General features: G+C 32.6%; 1 protein-coding gene and 1 pseudogene across 2 annotated transcripts; both read left to right on the forward strand.

Moving 5' to 3' along the window:
- Nucleotides 1-2,681: 2,681 nt before the first annotated feature.
- LOC125423186 (disease resistance protein RPM1-like) lies at nucleotides 2,682-4,898 on the forward strand (annotated as a pseudogene).
- A 3,299-nt stretch (nucleotides 4,899-8,197) lies between these two features.
- LOC107435805 (disease resistance protein RPM1-like) lies at nucleotides 8,198-11,997 on the forward strand. 2 transcript variants are annotated; one of them, XM_060815954.1, is made up of 3 exons: nucleotides 8,198-9,567; nucleotides 9,652-11,139; nucleotides 11,462-11,997. In XM_060815954.1, the coding sequence occupies exons 1-2, from the start codon at nucleotides 8,316-8,318 to the stop codon at nucleotides 11,103-11,105; spliced, it is 2,706 nt and encodes a 901-aa protein (XP_060671937.1). In that variant the 5' UTR covers nucleotides 8,198-8,315; the 3' UTR covers nucleotides 11,106-11,139; nucleotides 11,462-11,997. The 2 variants fall into 2 exon arrangements, with proteins under 2 accessions (XP_060671937.1, XP_060671936.1); XM_060815953.1 differs by having other exon boundaries at nucleotides 8,198-11,139.
- Nucleotides 11,998-12,337: the final 340 nt, after the last annotated feature.

Genomic DNA, 12,337 nt, shown 5'->3' on the forward strand with positions numbered 1-12,337 from the left:
CATCATCAAGGCAGGTAAACATAAAATAAAATAAATTAATAATAAATTAAATTAAATTAAGGGACCGAGAGTGTATCCGTGTTTTTCAAAGATATGCAACAGCAAATAACCGGTTATGGCCAGCAGTTACTTCTTCTTCTTCTTCTTCTTCTTCTTCTTCTTTTTCTTTGTTTTTTAAATTTTTTATTTTGATTAATTAATTATGTTAACTTTAAAATAGGTTAATGGGCTTATCAGTCTTTTTTTTTTTTTTGCCCCTATTACTTTGTCGCTTAAAAATTTAGACACTCTCAATTATATTAAATTAATATAAATATGCATGTTAATTTTAAAATAAACACTTATTCACTTTATTGCAAAAAAAAAAAAAAGAAAAAAAGAAAAAAAGAAAAAATAAAAACTTAGTAAAACAATTGATACCATGAATTTTTAATCAAACTTTATTCTTAAATAGTTACAATAAAAAATAAATCATTTTTTTTACTTCATATATATAATAAAGAGCAAAAACAAATTAATTAAAATATAATCTAAATAATTTAAATTAATAAAAAATATTAAAAATAAAATTAGTTAATATTAATTTATGGTAATATTACAAAATTGTAATTATTGTACTGAGTCTGAGTCATGTTATCAATTTCGTAGTCATATTAGGAAAATTGTAGTAATGTTACTTAGTGTGCGGCATGTTACTTATTTTGTGATTATGCTACAAAAATTACAATTATATTACAAAAATCGCTGTCATATTATTTAGTTTATTGCATGTTATCTATTTTATAGTCATGTTATGAAAATTATAGTCGTGTTACTAAAATTGTAGTTATATTACTTAGTTTGTTATCAATTTTGAGTAATTCATGTTATAAAAATTATAATCATATTACTTAATTTGTGGTATATTATGTATTTTATGATCATATTATAAAATTATGTTTACGTTACAAAAATTGTGATAATGTTAGTTTATGGCATGGTAGCTATTTTATGGTAATATTATGAAAATTTTAATCATGTTATTTAGAATTATTTTATTAAAATTATTAATGTAGAAGATGAATAATTATTTTTTTCCACACCCAGTATCTCAAACCCGCAATCTCTCATATGTGGGTGTAAGTGGTGTATCACTTGACTAAATAAAATAAAATAGATATTTTATTTATATCTAACTAGCTTATACTAAAATCAAAAGTTTTTTTTTCCGAAAAGTTTCTATTATCTAAAAAAAAAAAAAAAAAAAACTTTATCTTCTCTATAGTTATGTAACTTACAATTTTGTTCATGTCTTTTGATCATGTCTAGAAATAACAGAATTATAAAGTTTTTACTAGTGTGTTTCTCTGACTTGGTTTAATAATAAATCAGATTTTATTATTTTCGATCTTCTCTATTTACTATTCTATCATGGCCACCCCCTGAGACTTTGGGGGCCTTAGACCAACTTTATAGTTTAGTTTTTTTTTTTAATCAAGATTTAAAATAAAGAATATCATTTTTATTAGTAATACTAAATAAAAAACACACATATACTATATATGTATACATATCCTATGGGGTATTGAGAGATGTAAACTGAGTTTATTGAGATTGTATCCAGGAGTTCATCTCTATAAAATTCATCCAAACAAATGGAGAGCTTAAGTGAGGTTGGATTTTAAACTAAAAAAGTTGAAGATGGTTAGAAAGATTTAAAAGATAAGAAATAAGAAGAGTAAGCGTCTGAAGGAGATTTGTATGTTGTATTATATCAAAAAACTATAAATGTTAATCACAAAAAATCAGAGCTTTATTGAAAGGGAAAAAAGAACAAAAAAGAAAAAAAAAAAATTTTCATTTAAGCATATAGATGTCTAAACATTTCATTTATTTTCCCAATCATTATATTCTTCTTTATTTGGGGATAAGATCTTTTTTTTCCATTTTACTGTCCTCATTGTTGTCTAACTAGTGATATAATATCACCCATTTAAAATAACTAAGCCAAGAGACAGAGTAAACTAAGCTGAATGAGAGTAACTGTTTTTTTAAATGACTTAGCCTTATATCAGTAGCTGGATAGTAATGGGAACATAAACAATAAATAAATAATTTTTTTAAAAAAAAGGTCGATCCATTATTTAGCTACTAGGTATCTTTCACTATCAAGTTATCCCTCTTACTTTTCATAAAAAAAAAAAAAAGTTATCCCTCTTACCTCTTGTTTAGGAAAATATAATACACTTAAATTAATAGTTTGCGTACAGTTGTGCTTGATTGATGTTAACCATATTGGATTATTTAATTTAAAAAACTATTTCTCTGTCCGGTTAGTACTCAAAAGTCTAAGAAGAGCAAGTCAAAACTCTTTGGATAATGTAATGTGGTTGTAATGTTGCATTCAATTTCAATTCCTCCAGCAAAAATCCATCTACTTAATAGAATGAAATAAATTAAATAACTCACAATATCTAGAATTAAGAAGTCCAATGTCAAAAGTCTTTTTATAATTTCACAGTTGTCTTGTTGATCTTGGTGTTCCTGAAATAGTGTAAACTCATTGTATTTAACATGACAAAGTTACCGGAAACATTATTAGATCCATTAATTGGTGAGCAATGACATATTCTTATTTTCTTAGCACCCAACTCCAGGTGGCGTTTCAAATAGAAGATGTCATCGATGAATATATATTTCACATGGGAAAATATCCCTTCCCTCTTCCCCATGGCTTTGTGTCCCTCCGTAAAATTGGTCATGCCTTCGAATTAAAGCTACACAGACTCCATAGTATTGTCTCTCATATACAAAAAATAAAAGTTAAAGTTCACGGAATTAAGGAAAGAAGTGCAAGGTATGTATTCGACACCATAAATAATAAGCAAGGATTTCATAATCATATTGTTGAAAGATCACCTGCATGGTATGACCCTCGAAGGGCTTCAGTTTTCTTAGAGGAAGCTGAAGTAGTAGGTATCGAATATGATAGAGATAAATTGACTGGTTGCTTGGTAAATAAGTCACCACATCACACTGTGGTTTCAGTGGTCGGGATGGGGGGCCTTGGCAAGACCAGTCTTACCAAAGTTGTTTATGATCGTGTGATAGCAGATTTTGATTGCCATGCTTGGATCACAGTTTCAGAATCATACAACAAGAGGAAGTTACTGGAGCATCTCATGGATAAATTATGTTCAACAATGGAGGATACTGATCCTGCAACAACTAGTGGAACAGATAGGGAGGCAGAAATGATAAGAAAGATAAGAGAATTTTTGAAAAACAAAAGGTACGTTGTCTTTTTTGATGATGTTTAGAAAGTAGAGTTCTGGAAGGACATAGAACATGCTTTATCTTATAATAAAAATGGTGGAAGGATAGTGATCACGACACAAAAGATGGATGTTGCAAATTTTTGCAAAACATCATCATATGTCCATATCCACATGCTTCAACCTTTGCCTCCACAAAAAGCTTGGCAGCTCTTTTGCAATAAGTCTTTCCAATTTGAATTCTGGGGGCACTCTCCTTCTGAGTTAGAAAATTTGTCTCACAAGATTGTTCAACAATGCCAAGGTTACCGCTGGCTATTGTAGCCATAGCTGGTCTTCTATCGACCAAAGAAAAGATAGTTGATGAATGGCAAAAATTGCATGATAGCCTTAGCTCTGAGTTAGAGACTAATCCTCACCTTACAAGTATAACAAAAATCTTATCTCTAAGTTATAATGGTCTGCCTTGCAGCCTTAAATCTTGTTTCTTGTACTTTGGCATTTATCCTGAGGACTACTCTATCAATTGTTCGAGGTTAATTCGTCAATGGATATCTTAGGGTTTCATAATCCCAAAGAATGATAAGACTCTGGAAACAGTTGCACAAGAATACTTGACTGAGCTGATAAATAGACGTTTGGTTCAAGTATCAAGAATAAACTCCAGTGGAAAAGCTAAAGAATGTTGCATCCACGATCTTCTTCGTGAGATGATTCTTTTGAAAATGAGGAAGTTACATTTTGCTTGTTTGTTGCAGCCTGGGTTTAGTTTTATGTCAGGAGTTACTCGACGCTTATCAATTGAGAGCAAAACATTCTCGTGTTCGTACTATTCTTATTTTCAATAGATATGAGACACTTGATTTTACTAGAACTAAGTTTGCTGCAAATTTTAAGCTCCTCAAAGTACTAGATTTTGAAGATGCCTCTGGTCTGGCTCATCTTCCTAAAGATATTGGAAACTTTGTTCACCTGAAATATTTAAGTGTGGCACACACTTCTATAAGGGTGCTCCCAAAGTCCATAGGGAAATTGCTGAACCTAGAGACATTGAATCTAAAATACTCATTTGTACGTGACCCTCCAGTTGAGATCAAAAGACTTCACAAGCCGAGGCATCTTTTAGCATACCATGTGGAGACCGATACAACTTATCCTACTCCTTGGTATGTAGGTGTCAAAGTGCAGGAGGGCTTTGGGTGCTTAGCAGCCTTGCAAAAGTTATATAATGTAGAACCCAATGATAAGACAGGTGTTGATGAGCTAATGGCTGAGCTTGGAAAGTTGACACAGCTGAGAAAGTTGGGCATCTTAAAACTGAAACGTGAAGATGGAGGGAGACGTTGTGAGTGCATTAACGAGATGAAGAATCTTGAATCTCTGTTAGTTTCCGCAATATGTGATAATGTAGTTCTTGATTTGGATTCTTTGTCATCTCCCCCTGAATTTCGCCGACGTTTTTGCTTAGCGGGTTGTTTAAGGAAATTGCCTGGATGGATCTTGAAGCTCCATAATCTAGCCAAGGTCAAAATTCAATGGTCAAGATTGAAAGATGACCCGCTGAAAGACTTACAAAATCTGCAGGGCTTGCTAACACTTAAAATTTATGAAGAAAGCTTATGTTGGTCAGCAACTACACTTTAAGCAAGGAGTATTTCCAAGATCAAGTATCTCAAACCCAAATCCTTGATTTACTTGAATTCCTTGGTAATAGAAGAAGGAGAAATGTCTACTCTTGAACACCTAAACATCGCGGCCTGCGGCGAACTGAAAAAGGTGCCTTCTGGTATCCGACAGTTGAGAAACCTTAAAAAGTTATCGATTTCTGATATGCCATCAGAATTCAAAAGAATGGTGAATCAAAAGGACAACATTCTTCTACTGTTCAACATGTATCACAAATAATTTGGTACTAGTGATGCTGCTTTGGTTTGAAGAAACAGAGAGGTCAGTCTTGATCTATACAGTTTGCAATTTGCATATTTATTAAGGAGTTTTCACATCTTATTTTTTGGTAAATGAAGTTTTTGCATCTTCTAGTTAGTGATGTTTAGTGCCCTCTGTCTTAACTCTGCTTTTACCATTTGACAGGTTGATGAATATATGGCATAACAATTTGATTAGATTAACGTATATCACAAATAATTTGGTACTAGTGATCCGGCTTTGGTTTGAAGAAACAGAGAGATCAGTCTTGATCTATGCAGTTTGCAATTTATATATTTAATAAGGAGTTTTCCTATCTTCTTTTTCGGTAAATGAAGTTTTACCATCTTCCAGTTAGTGATGTTTATTGCACTGTGTTTGAACTCTGCTTTTACAATTTGACAAGTTGATGAATATATGGCATAACAATTTGATTAGGTTATATTGCTGTTTCTTCTCTCACACCCTGTCATTGTAGTTGTGATAGACAACTCTGGTGGAAAAAAAATAAATAAATAAATAAATAAATAATCACAGACCAACACTCCTCTTGCAGAATGTATAGGATTTCTGGATATTGCTGGAAACCAGCAAAGAAAACAAATGGAATTGGTGTTCTTGTATATATTCAACCTCTTGATTTATCGTTTTAAACAAATGGGTGTATAAAAGTTTGTATTATATGAAATATATTTGTTATTTTTATCTGTTGATTTCCCCCCTTTTTTTTTTTTTTTTTTTTTTTGCATTTGAAACAAGAACTTAAAGTTTCACTATAAGATATGCATTTTTGACAAAACAAAAAATCAAAAGAAAAAAATTTCCAAAAGGGTGCTTGTTTTGATAGAAATTAATTTCATTTTAAACAAAGAGTAATTTTTCAAAACTAAAATATCTTGAACACCAATTATTAATTCACTTGAATTCATTGGTAACATAGGAAGGAGGATTGCCTATCCTTGGACAGCTTACGATCTTAGCGTTTGGCTGGAAATTGAAGGAGGTTCCATGGGGCATCCAACATTCAAGAAACCTTAAAAAGCTTTCAGTTTCTTGGTATGTCATCAGAATTAGTGGAAACTGAGTTGCCAGAAGGATCGCATTATGAGATCGTTCGACATTACCAGAGGTGGTCTGGAAGTAATGCTGAGATTTGGATTGAAGAAACAGTGAATTTGTCTTGAGGCAGTTACTATTTTCGTTTTTATACATCAACTCCAATTGTGGCCTAGCTAATTCTTTTTCTGCAAAACCTGATAATTTGAGTGAATATTTGGTTGATCAGCTTTTAAGTTCATTTGATTTGTGATAGCTCTGAAGAACGGCTGCTTGTTGCCAATTAATTACACAGTTCAATATGTGTGAACCTGAACCAGTTAGGAATTTGTATATTTTTGGACTGCTTTGATTTTTTGTTAGTACAAGGAATAGTAATGATGCATTTGATGTATGTATATATATATACATTTATGGAAATGCTAAGTGAAGGAATTGATATATATGTATATATATATATATACATAGAGTTTTATAATACACTTTTAGTTCTTTCAAGCATTGTTCTACTATGCACCAACACTACAATTTTCAGTTAATCTAATAATCTTTAATATTACTTATATCCATTGGCATTTAATAGGACATAAATATAATAAAAAAAGTTTGAAAATAGATAAAATAATAAATATTTATTGAAAAATGAAAAATTAGGACAAAAAAAAATAAAGAGTGTTGTTGGATTTAATATTCTCATTCATCTTCATTAAACATGAAAATCAGTTTTCAATATGAAACCGACTAACCCATAAAACCAAATCTGAAAATTTTTTATATTAAAGATTGTTTTCATATAGAATGAAAGATTAAAAAAATTATTAGCGCAAATATGAAAAACATTAGAGAAATTATGTTTTTTAAAGGTTAACTGAAAGTAAAGCTCACAATACAAAGCCTTGGCAAATGAAGTTTACGATATATGATACGAAGCCTTTTATAATAAAATTCTAGATAAATTTATACAGTCAATCTTTCATATAACCTGTTGTGAGGGGGAAAAAAAATAAAAAATCTACAACAATGTTGTGTGAGATGGGTTTATAACTAATCACATATACATATGTATATTATAAGGAGTGGGCTGGATTGAGATGCTTTTAACCCTTTGCTTATAAAAGGTTCCATTCAATTTTAGGAGTAATATTTTGATAATATCTTAGATATTAGTGGGCCTACTTTCTCAAACCACTAGCTTAAAAAAAATGCAGATAAAAATCAGGCTAAGTTGCGATAATCTTAACTCTTTGCTTATAAAGAGTCCCATTCAATTTTGGGAGTAATATTTTGACAATATCTTAAATATTAGTGGGTTTACTTTCTCAAACCACTAGCTTAAAAGAAAAAGCAGGATAAAGATTAGGCTAAATACCCTTTGCTTGTAAAGATTAGGCTAAGTAACCTTTGCTTATAAAGAGGTTCCATTCAATTTTAGGAGTAATATTTCGACAATATCTTATATAATAGTGGGCTTACTTTCTCAAGCCACTAGCTTAAAAGAAAAAGAAGGGTAAAGTCTGAGAATAATGTAATGATAAAAAAGTCTTTGAATAACTTGGTGGATGCAACGCGGCATTCATGCTCAAACTAATCGAATAAAGATGAAGTAAAATATATAAAAAAACAAAAAAGAAAATGATGAAATAAAATATAATTAATCTAATCTCATCAAACATAATTACCCACGGGCCACACTTAAAAAAAAAAAAAAGCAAGTAAATACAAACACGCAATTTCCACAAAAATAAAAAAATAAAAAAATAAAAAAATAAGCAAAATGTTTCCATTCATGCCCAATCAATCACCATATTAAAAATTAATGGAATAATAAATCTAATAGAATAAAAAAATAAATAAAAAAAAATGACCCACACTAGCTATGACAATAGTTACCTTAAAGAAAAGGAAAAAAGCAAGGCCAAAAGTCTTAAGATAATGAAAATATTCAATACAAAAATGACAAATTCTATCCCCTCCAACAAAACTATAGATCCATTAAAGAACGCTGTTATTCTTATACACTTCTTACAACACAATTCCTGATCATACAAATAAACAAGACAATTATTTAGCTTCACCTTAATGGCAGAGATTGCTTTAGGCTTGGTTGTAGACCACCTAATTCCAATCCTGTTTCAAGAAGCAAGCTTGCAGAAAAGTGTTCATTCAGAAGTTTCAGAGATCAAATATGAACTCCAGATCATCCAATGTTTCCTCAAGGATGCAGATTGGAGGGCGGAAAACGAAGGAGACACAACAAGAGATGGTGTTAAAGTATGGGTGGAACAAGTGAGAGAAGTGTCATTTCAAATAGAAGATGTCATTGATGAATACACTCTTCACTTGGTACAATTGCCCTGTCATCATCACCGCCATGGTCGTGTAGTTGGATCCCTCCATAAGATTGGCCGTTCCGTCATCAAAGTAAAACTGCGCTCTGATATTGTCTCTCACATACAAAATATCAAAGCAACGGTTCTTGAAATCAAAGAAAGAAGTGCAAGGTATGGCTTCGATTCCATACACCACCAAGGAAATTGGGATAGTCATACATGGTATGACCCTAGAAAGGGTACAGTTTTCCTAGAGGAAGCTGAAGTAGTTGGTATTGAATCTCATGGAGATAAATTGATAGGTTGGTTGATGGATAAATCACGGGAACGCAGTGTTGTTGCAGTGGTCGGGATGGGGGGCGTAGGCAAGACCACTCTTGCCAAACGTGTTTATGATCAAGTGATAGGAAATTTTGATTGTCATGCATGGATCACAGTCTCTGAATCATACAACAAGATGGAGCTCTTGGAGAAGCTGATGGACAAATTCTGCCTACCACCCTGCATGGGGTCCAATCGTACGGCAATGGAAGAAACAGAGAGGGAGAAATTGATGATAAACAGCATAAGGAAATTTTTGAAGAAGAAAATGTACGTTGTTCTTTTTGATGATGTTTGGAAAGTAGAATTCTGGAGTGATATAGAACATGCTTTATTTGATAATAAAAAAGGTGGAAGGATAGTGATCACAACACGAAGGCAGGACGTTGCGGATTTTTGCAAAAAATCATCATTTGTCCATGTCTATATGATGAAACCTTTGAATCTGCGATATTCTTGGCGGCTCTTTTGCAACAAGGCTTTCCAATTTGAATTTGGAGGGCGTTGTCCTGTTGAGTTGAAGAATTTTTCGCATAAAATTGTTCAACGGTGCAAAGGGTTACCGCTTGCTATTGTAGCCATAGCTGGTCTCTTATCAACTAAAGAGAAGACAGTTGATGAATGGCGAAAATTGCATGACAACCTTAGTTCCGAGTTGGAAAGTAATCCTCATCTTACAGGTATAACAAGAATCTTATCTTTAAGTTATAATGATTTGCCTTATTACCTCAAATCTTGTTTCTTGTACCTTGGAATGTATCCAGAGGATTACGAAATCAATTGTTCACGGTTAATTCGTCAATGGATATCCGAGGGTTTCATAGCATCTAAGAAAGACAGGACACTGGAATTAGTTGCACAAGAATACTTGACTGAGCTTGTGAATAGAAGTTTGGTTCAAGTATCAAAAGTCAGCTTTGGTGGAAAGGTTAAAGAATGTTGCATCCACGATCTTCTGCGTGAGATGAGTGCTACAAAAATGAGAGATTTACATTTTGGTTGTCCATGGCAACCTTATGAGTCTGAGCCTACACGACTAACTCGACGTTTGTCGATTGACGACGCACACTATGTTCTCTCAACGATGCGATGTAGAATTAAAAGTCGTCACATTCGAAGTTTGCTAATTTTCAACAAAGATGGGATACGTACAATTTTTTTGGAGACAACATTTAGTGCAACTTTTAAGCTCCTAAAAGTACTGGATTTCGAAGGTGCTTCAGATGTGAATGATCTTCCTAAAGATATTGGAAACTTATTTCACTTGAAATATTTAAGTGTGGCTGGCACAAAGGTAAAGGTGCTTCCAAAGTCCATAGGAAATTTGGTGAAACTGGAGACATTGGATCTACAACACTCATCGGTACGTGAATTACCGGTTGAGATCAATCGCCTTCAAAAGTTGCGGCATCTTTTATCATCCCATGTTCAAATCACATTGTATAATAGTTTTGTTTTGAATGGAGTGAAATTACAACAAGGGTTTGGAAGCTTAGCAGCCTTGCAAAAGTTATACTATGTCGAACCGAACGATAAGCTTGGTGTTGATGAGCTAATGGCAGAGCTTAGAAAGTTGACACAGTTGAAGAAGTTGGGCATTGTAAATCTAAAAATCAGAGATGGAGGTAGAAGTCTATGTGAGTGTATCAACGAGATGAAACACCTTGAATCTCTTCGAGTCTCGTCGGTGATTATCAATGAAATGGTATTTGATTTGGATAACTTATCATCACCACCTGAATTTCTTCGGAGTCTCTACTTTAGAGGGCGTTTAAGGAAGTTGCCTGAATGGATCACAAAACTTCGAAATCTTGCCAAGTTAGAAATTCGAGGTTCAGGACTGAAAGACGACCCTATAAAATTGTTGCAAAATCTTCACAACTTGGTGATGCTTAAAATGGCTGAATGTGCATATGATGGTGAGAAACTACACTTCAAGCAAGGAGTGTTTCCAAAACTCAAGTATGTCTATCTCCAGACCATGGCTCAGTTGAATTCATTGGTAATCGAGGAAGGAGCCATGCCTAATCTTGAACAGCTCTTCATTTGGTTCTGCCAAAGACTCAAGGAGGTTCCCTTTGGTATCAAACATTTAAGAAACCTTAAAAAGCTTTGTTTTTTCAATATTCCGCCAGAATTGGAAAAAGGGTTGCAACCTGAAGGAAAATATTACCATGTCGTTCGACATGTCCCGGAAGTGGTTTTCCAGATTAAATGATGATTAAATTTGGTTCAGTTGCAGAAACGTTGAGGTTAGTCTTGATTAATCCGGTGCAAATTTTCATTCTATATATTATTACTTCAATTATGGTCTGCTTTCTAATTGATTAACTGATGGTTATTGCACTACGCTTAGCTCTGTTTTAGACACTTGACTAATATTATTATTATTATTATTATTATTATTATTTTATTGAAATATAGGATTCGAATTCAGAATTATTATTGTTTAAGAAAACAATGCATTAATTAATTACCACTGAACAGTCTAGAGAGAACAATTGGCTAATTTTGAGTTCACAATTTAAATCAGCTTATATTGCTTTTCACTTACATGCCCTGTAATCTTATCAGTGATAGACAATATTGAAGAACTGCCAGGCTTGTTACCAATCAAAGATATAAACATGTATGAGCAAGCAGTTTTGGGGAAAAATTCAATGCTATATATTGAATTGTTTAATTTCAAAGGGCACCAAGATAGGAGTTTGTATATTAATTCTTGGAGAGCTTTGATTTGTTTCTTTAGTACAGTATGGTACTTGTTGGAATATAAGTCTGAGTCAGCTGATGAGCTGGCAATGCTCTTGTATTCATTAAACCGGCTTTTATTAGTTGGTTGTTAGAAAAAGGGGTAGGATAAGAAGCTTGTTAGAAAAGCTGCCTTACTCAATGTAAATTTGCGTGGAAGATTCTTAGAAAACACAGATTTCTTTTTCTCTCTCTCTTTCTCTTTCTTTCTCTCTTTCTCTCTTTCTCTAGAGCTAGTATTTTCTTGCCCTTTCTTGCTTCTCTAATTGTACTGGTAATGGTTTTGATATTTATTCATTGAAAGGCTAAGAGAAGAAAGGGATTGATATATAAATGACACTTTTAGCTGTTTCATGTAATTGGCTTGCTTGTGTAAAGACTTTACGTATTATATTTTGCAATGTGTTGACTGCACAAAATCATGACAACGTAGAATTTGACTCTCTAGCACTATTTTGAAAATTATTAAAGAGGAAAATTTCTTGGAGTTGCTTTTCCTCTTCCTTCAAGAAGTACTAAAAGTAATCTAGAATAGATACTTTTGGGACAAACCTAATCAAGGGTCTGGTCTCAATACATATATACATATATATATATATATATATTATAAAGAGCCATATTAATTTGGGGCTAGTTCAACCATATTCCATGATCAAAGAGTAAAGGAATATTCTCTAAGTGTCTATATAGCATTGTTTG

This window comes from Ziziphus jujuba, chromosome 3 (genome assembly GCF_031755915.1).
Source record: "Ziziphus jujuba cultivar Dongzao chromosome 3, ASM3175591v1".
Classification (NCBI taxonomy): Eukaryota; Viridiplantae; Streptophyta; class Magnoliopsida; order Rosales; family Rhamnaceae; genus Ziziphus; species Ziziphus jujuba.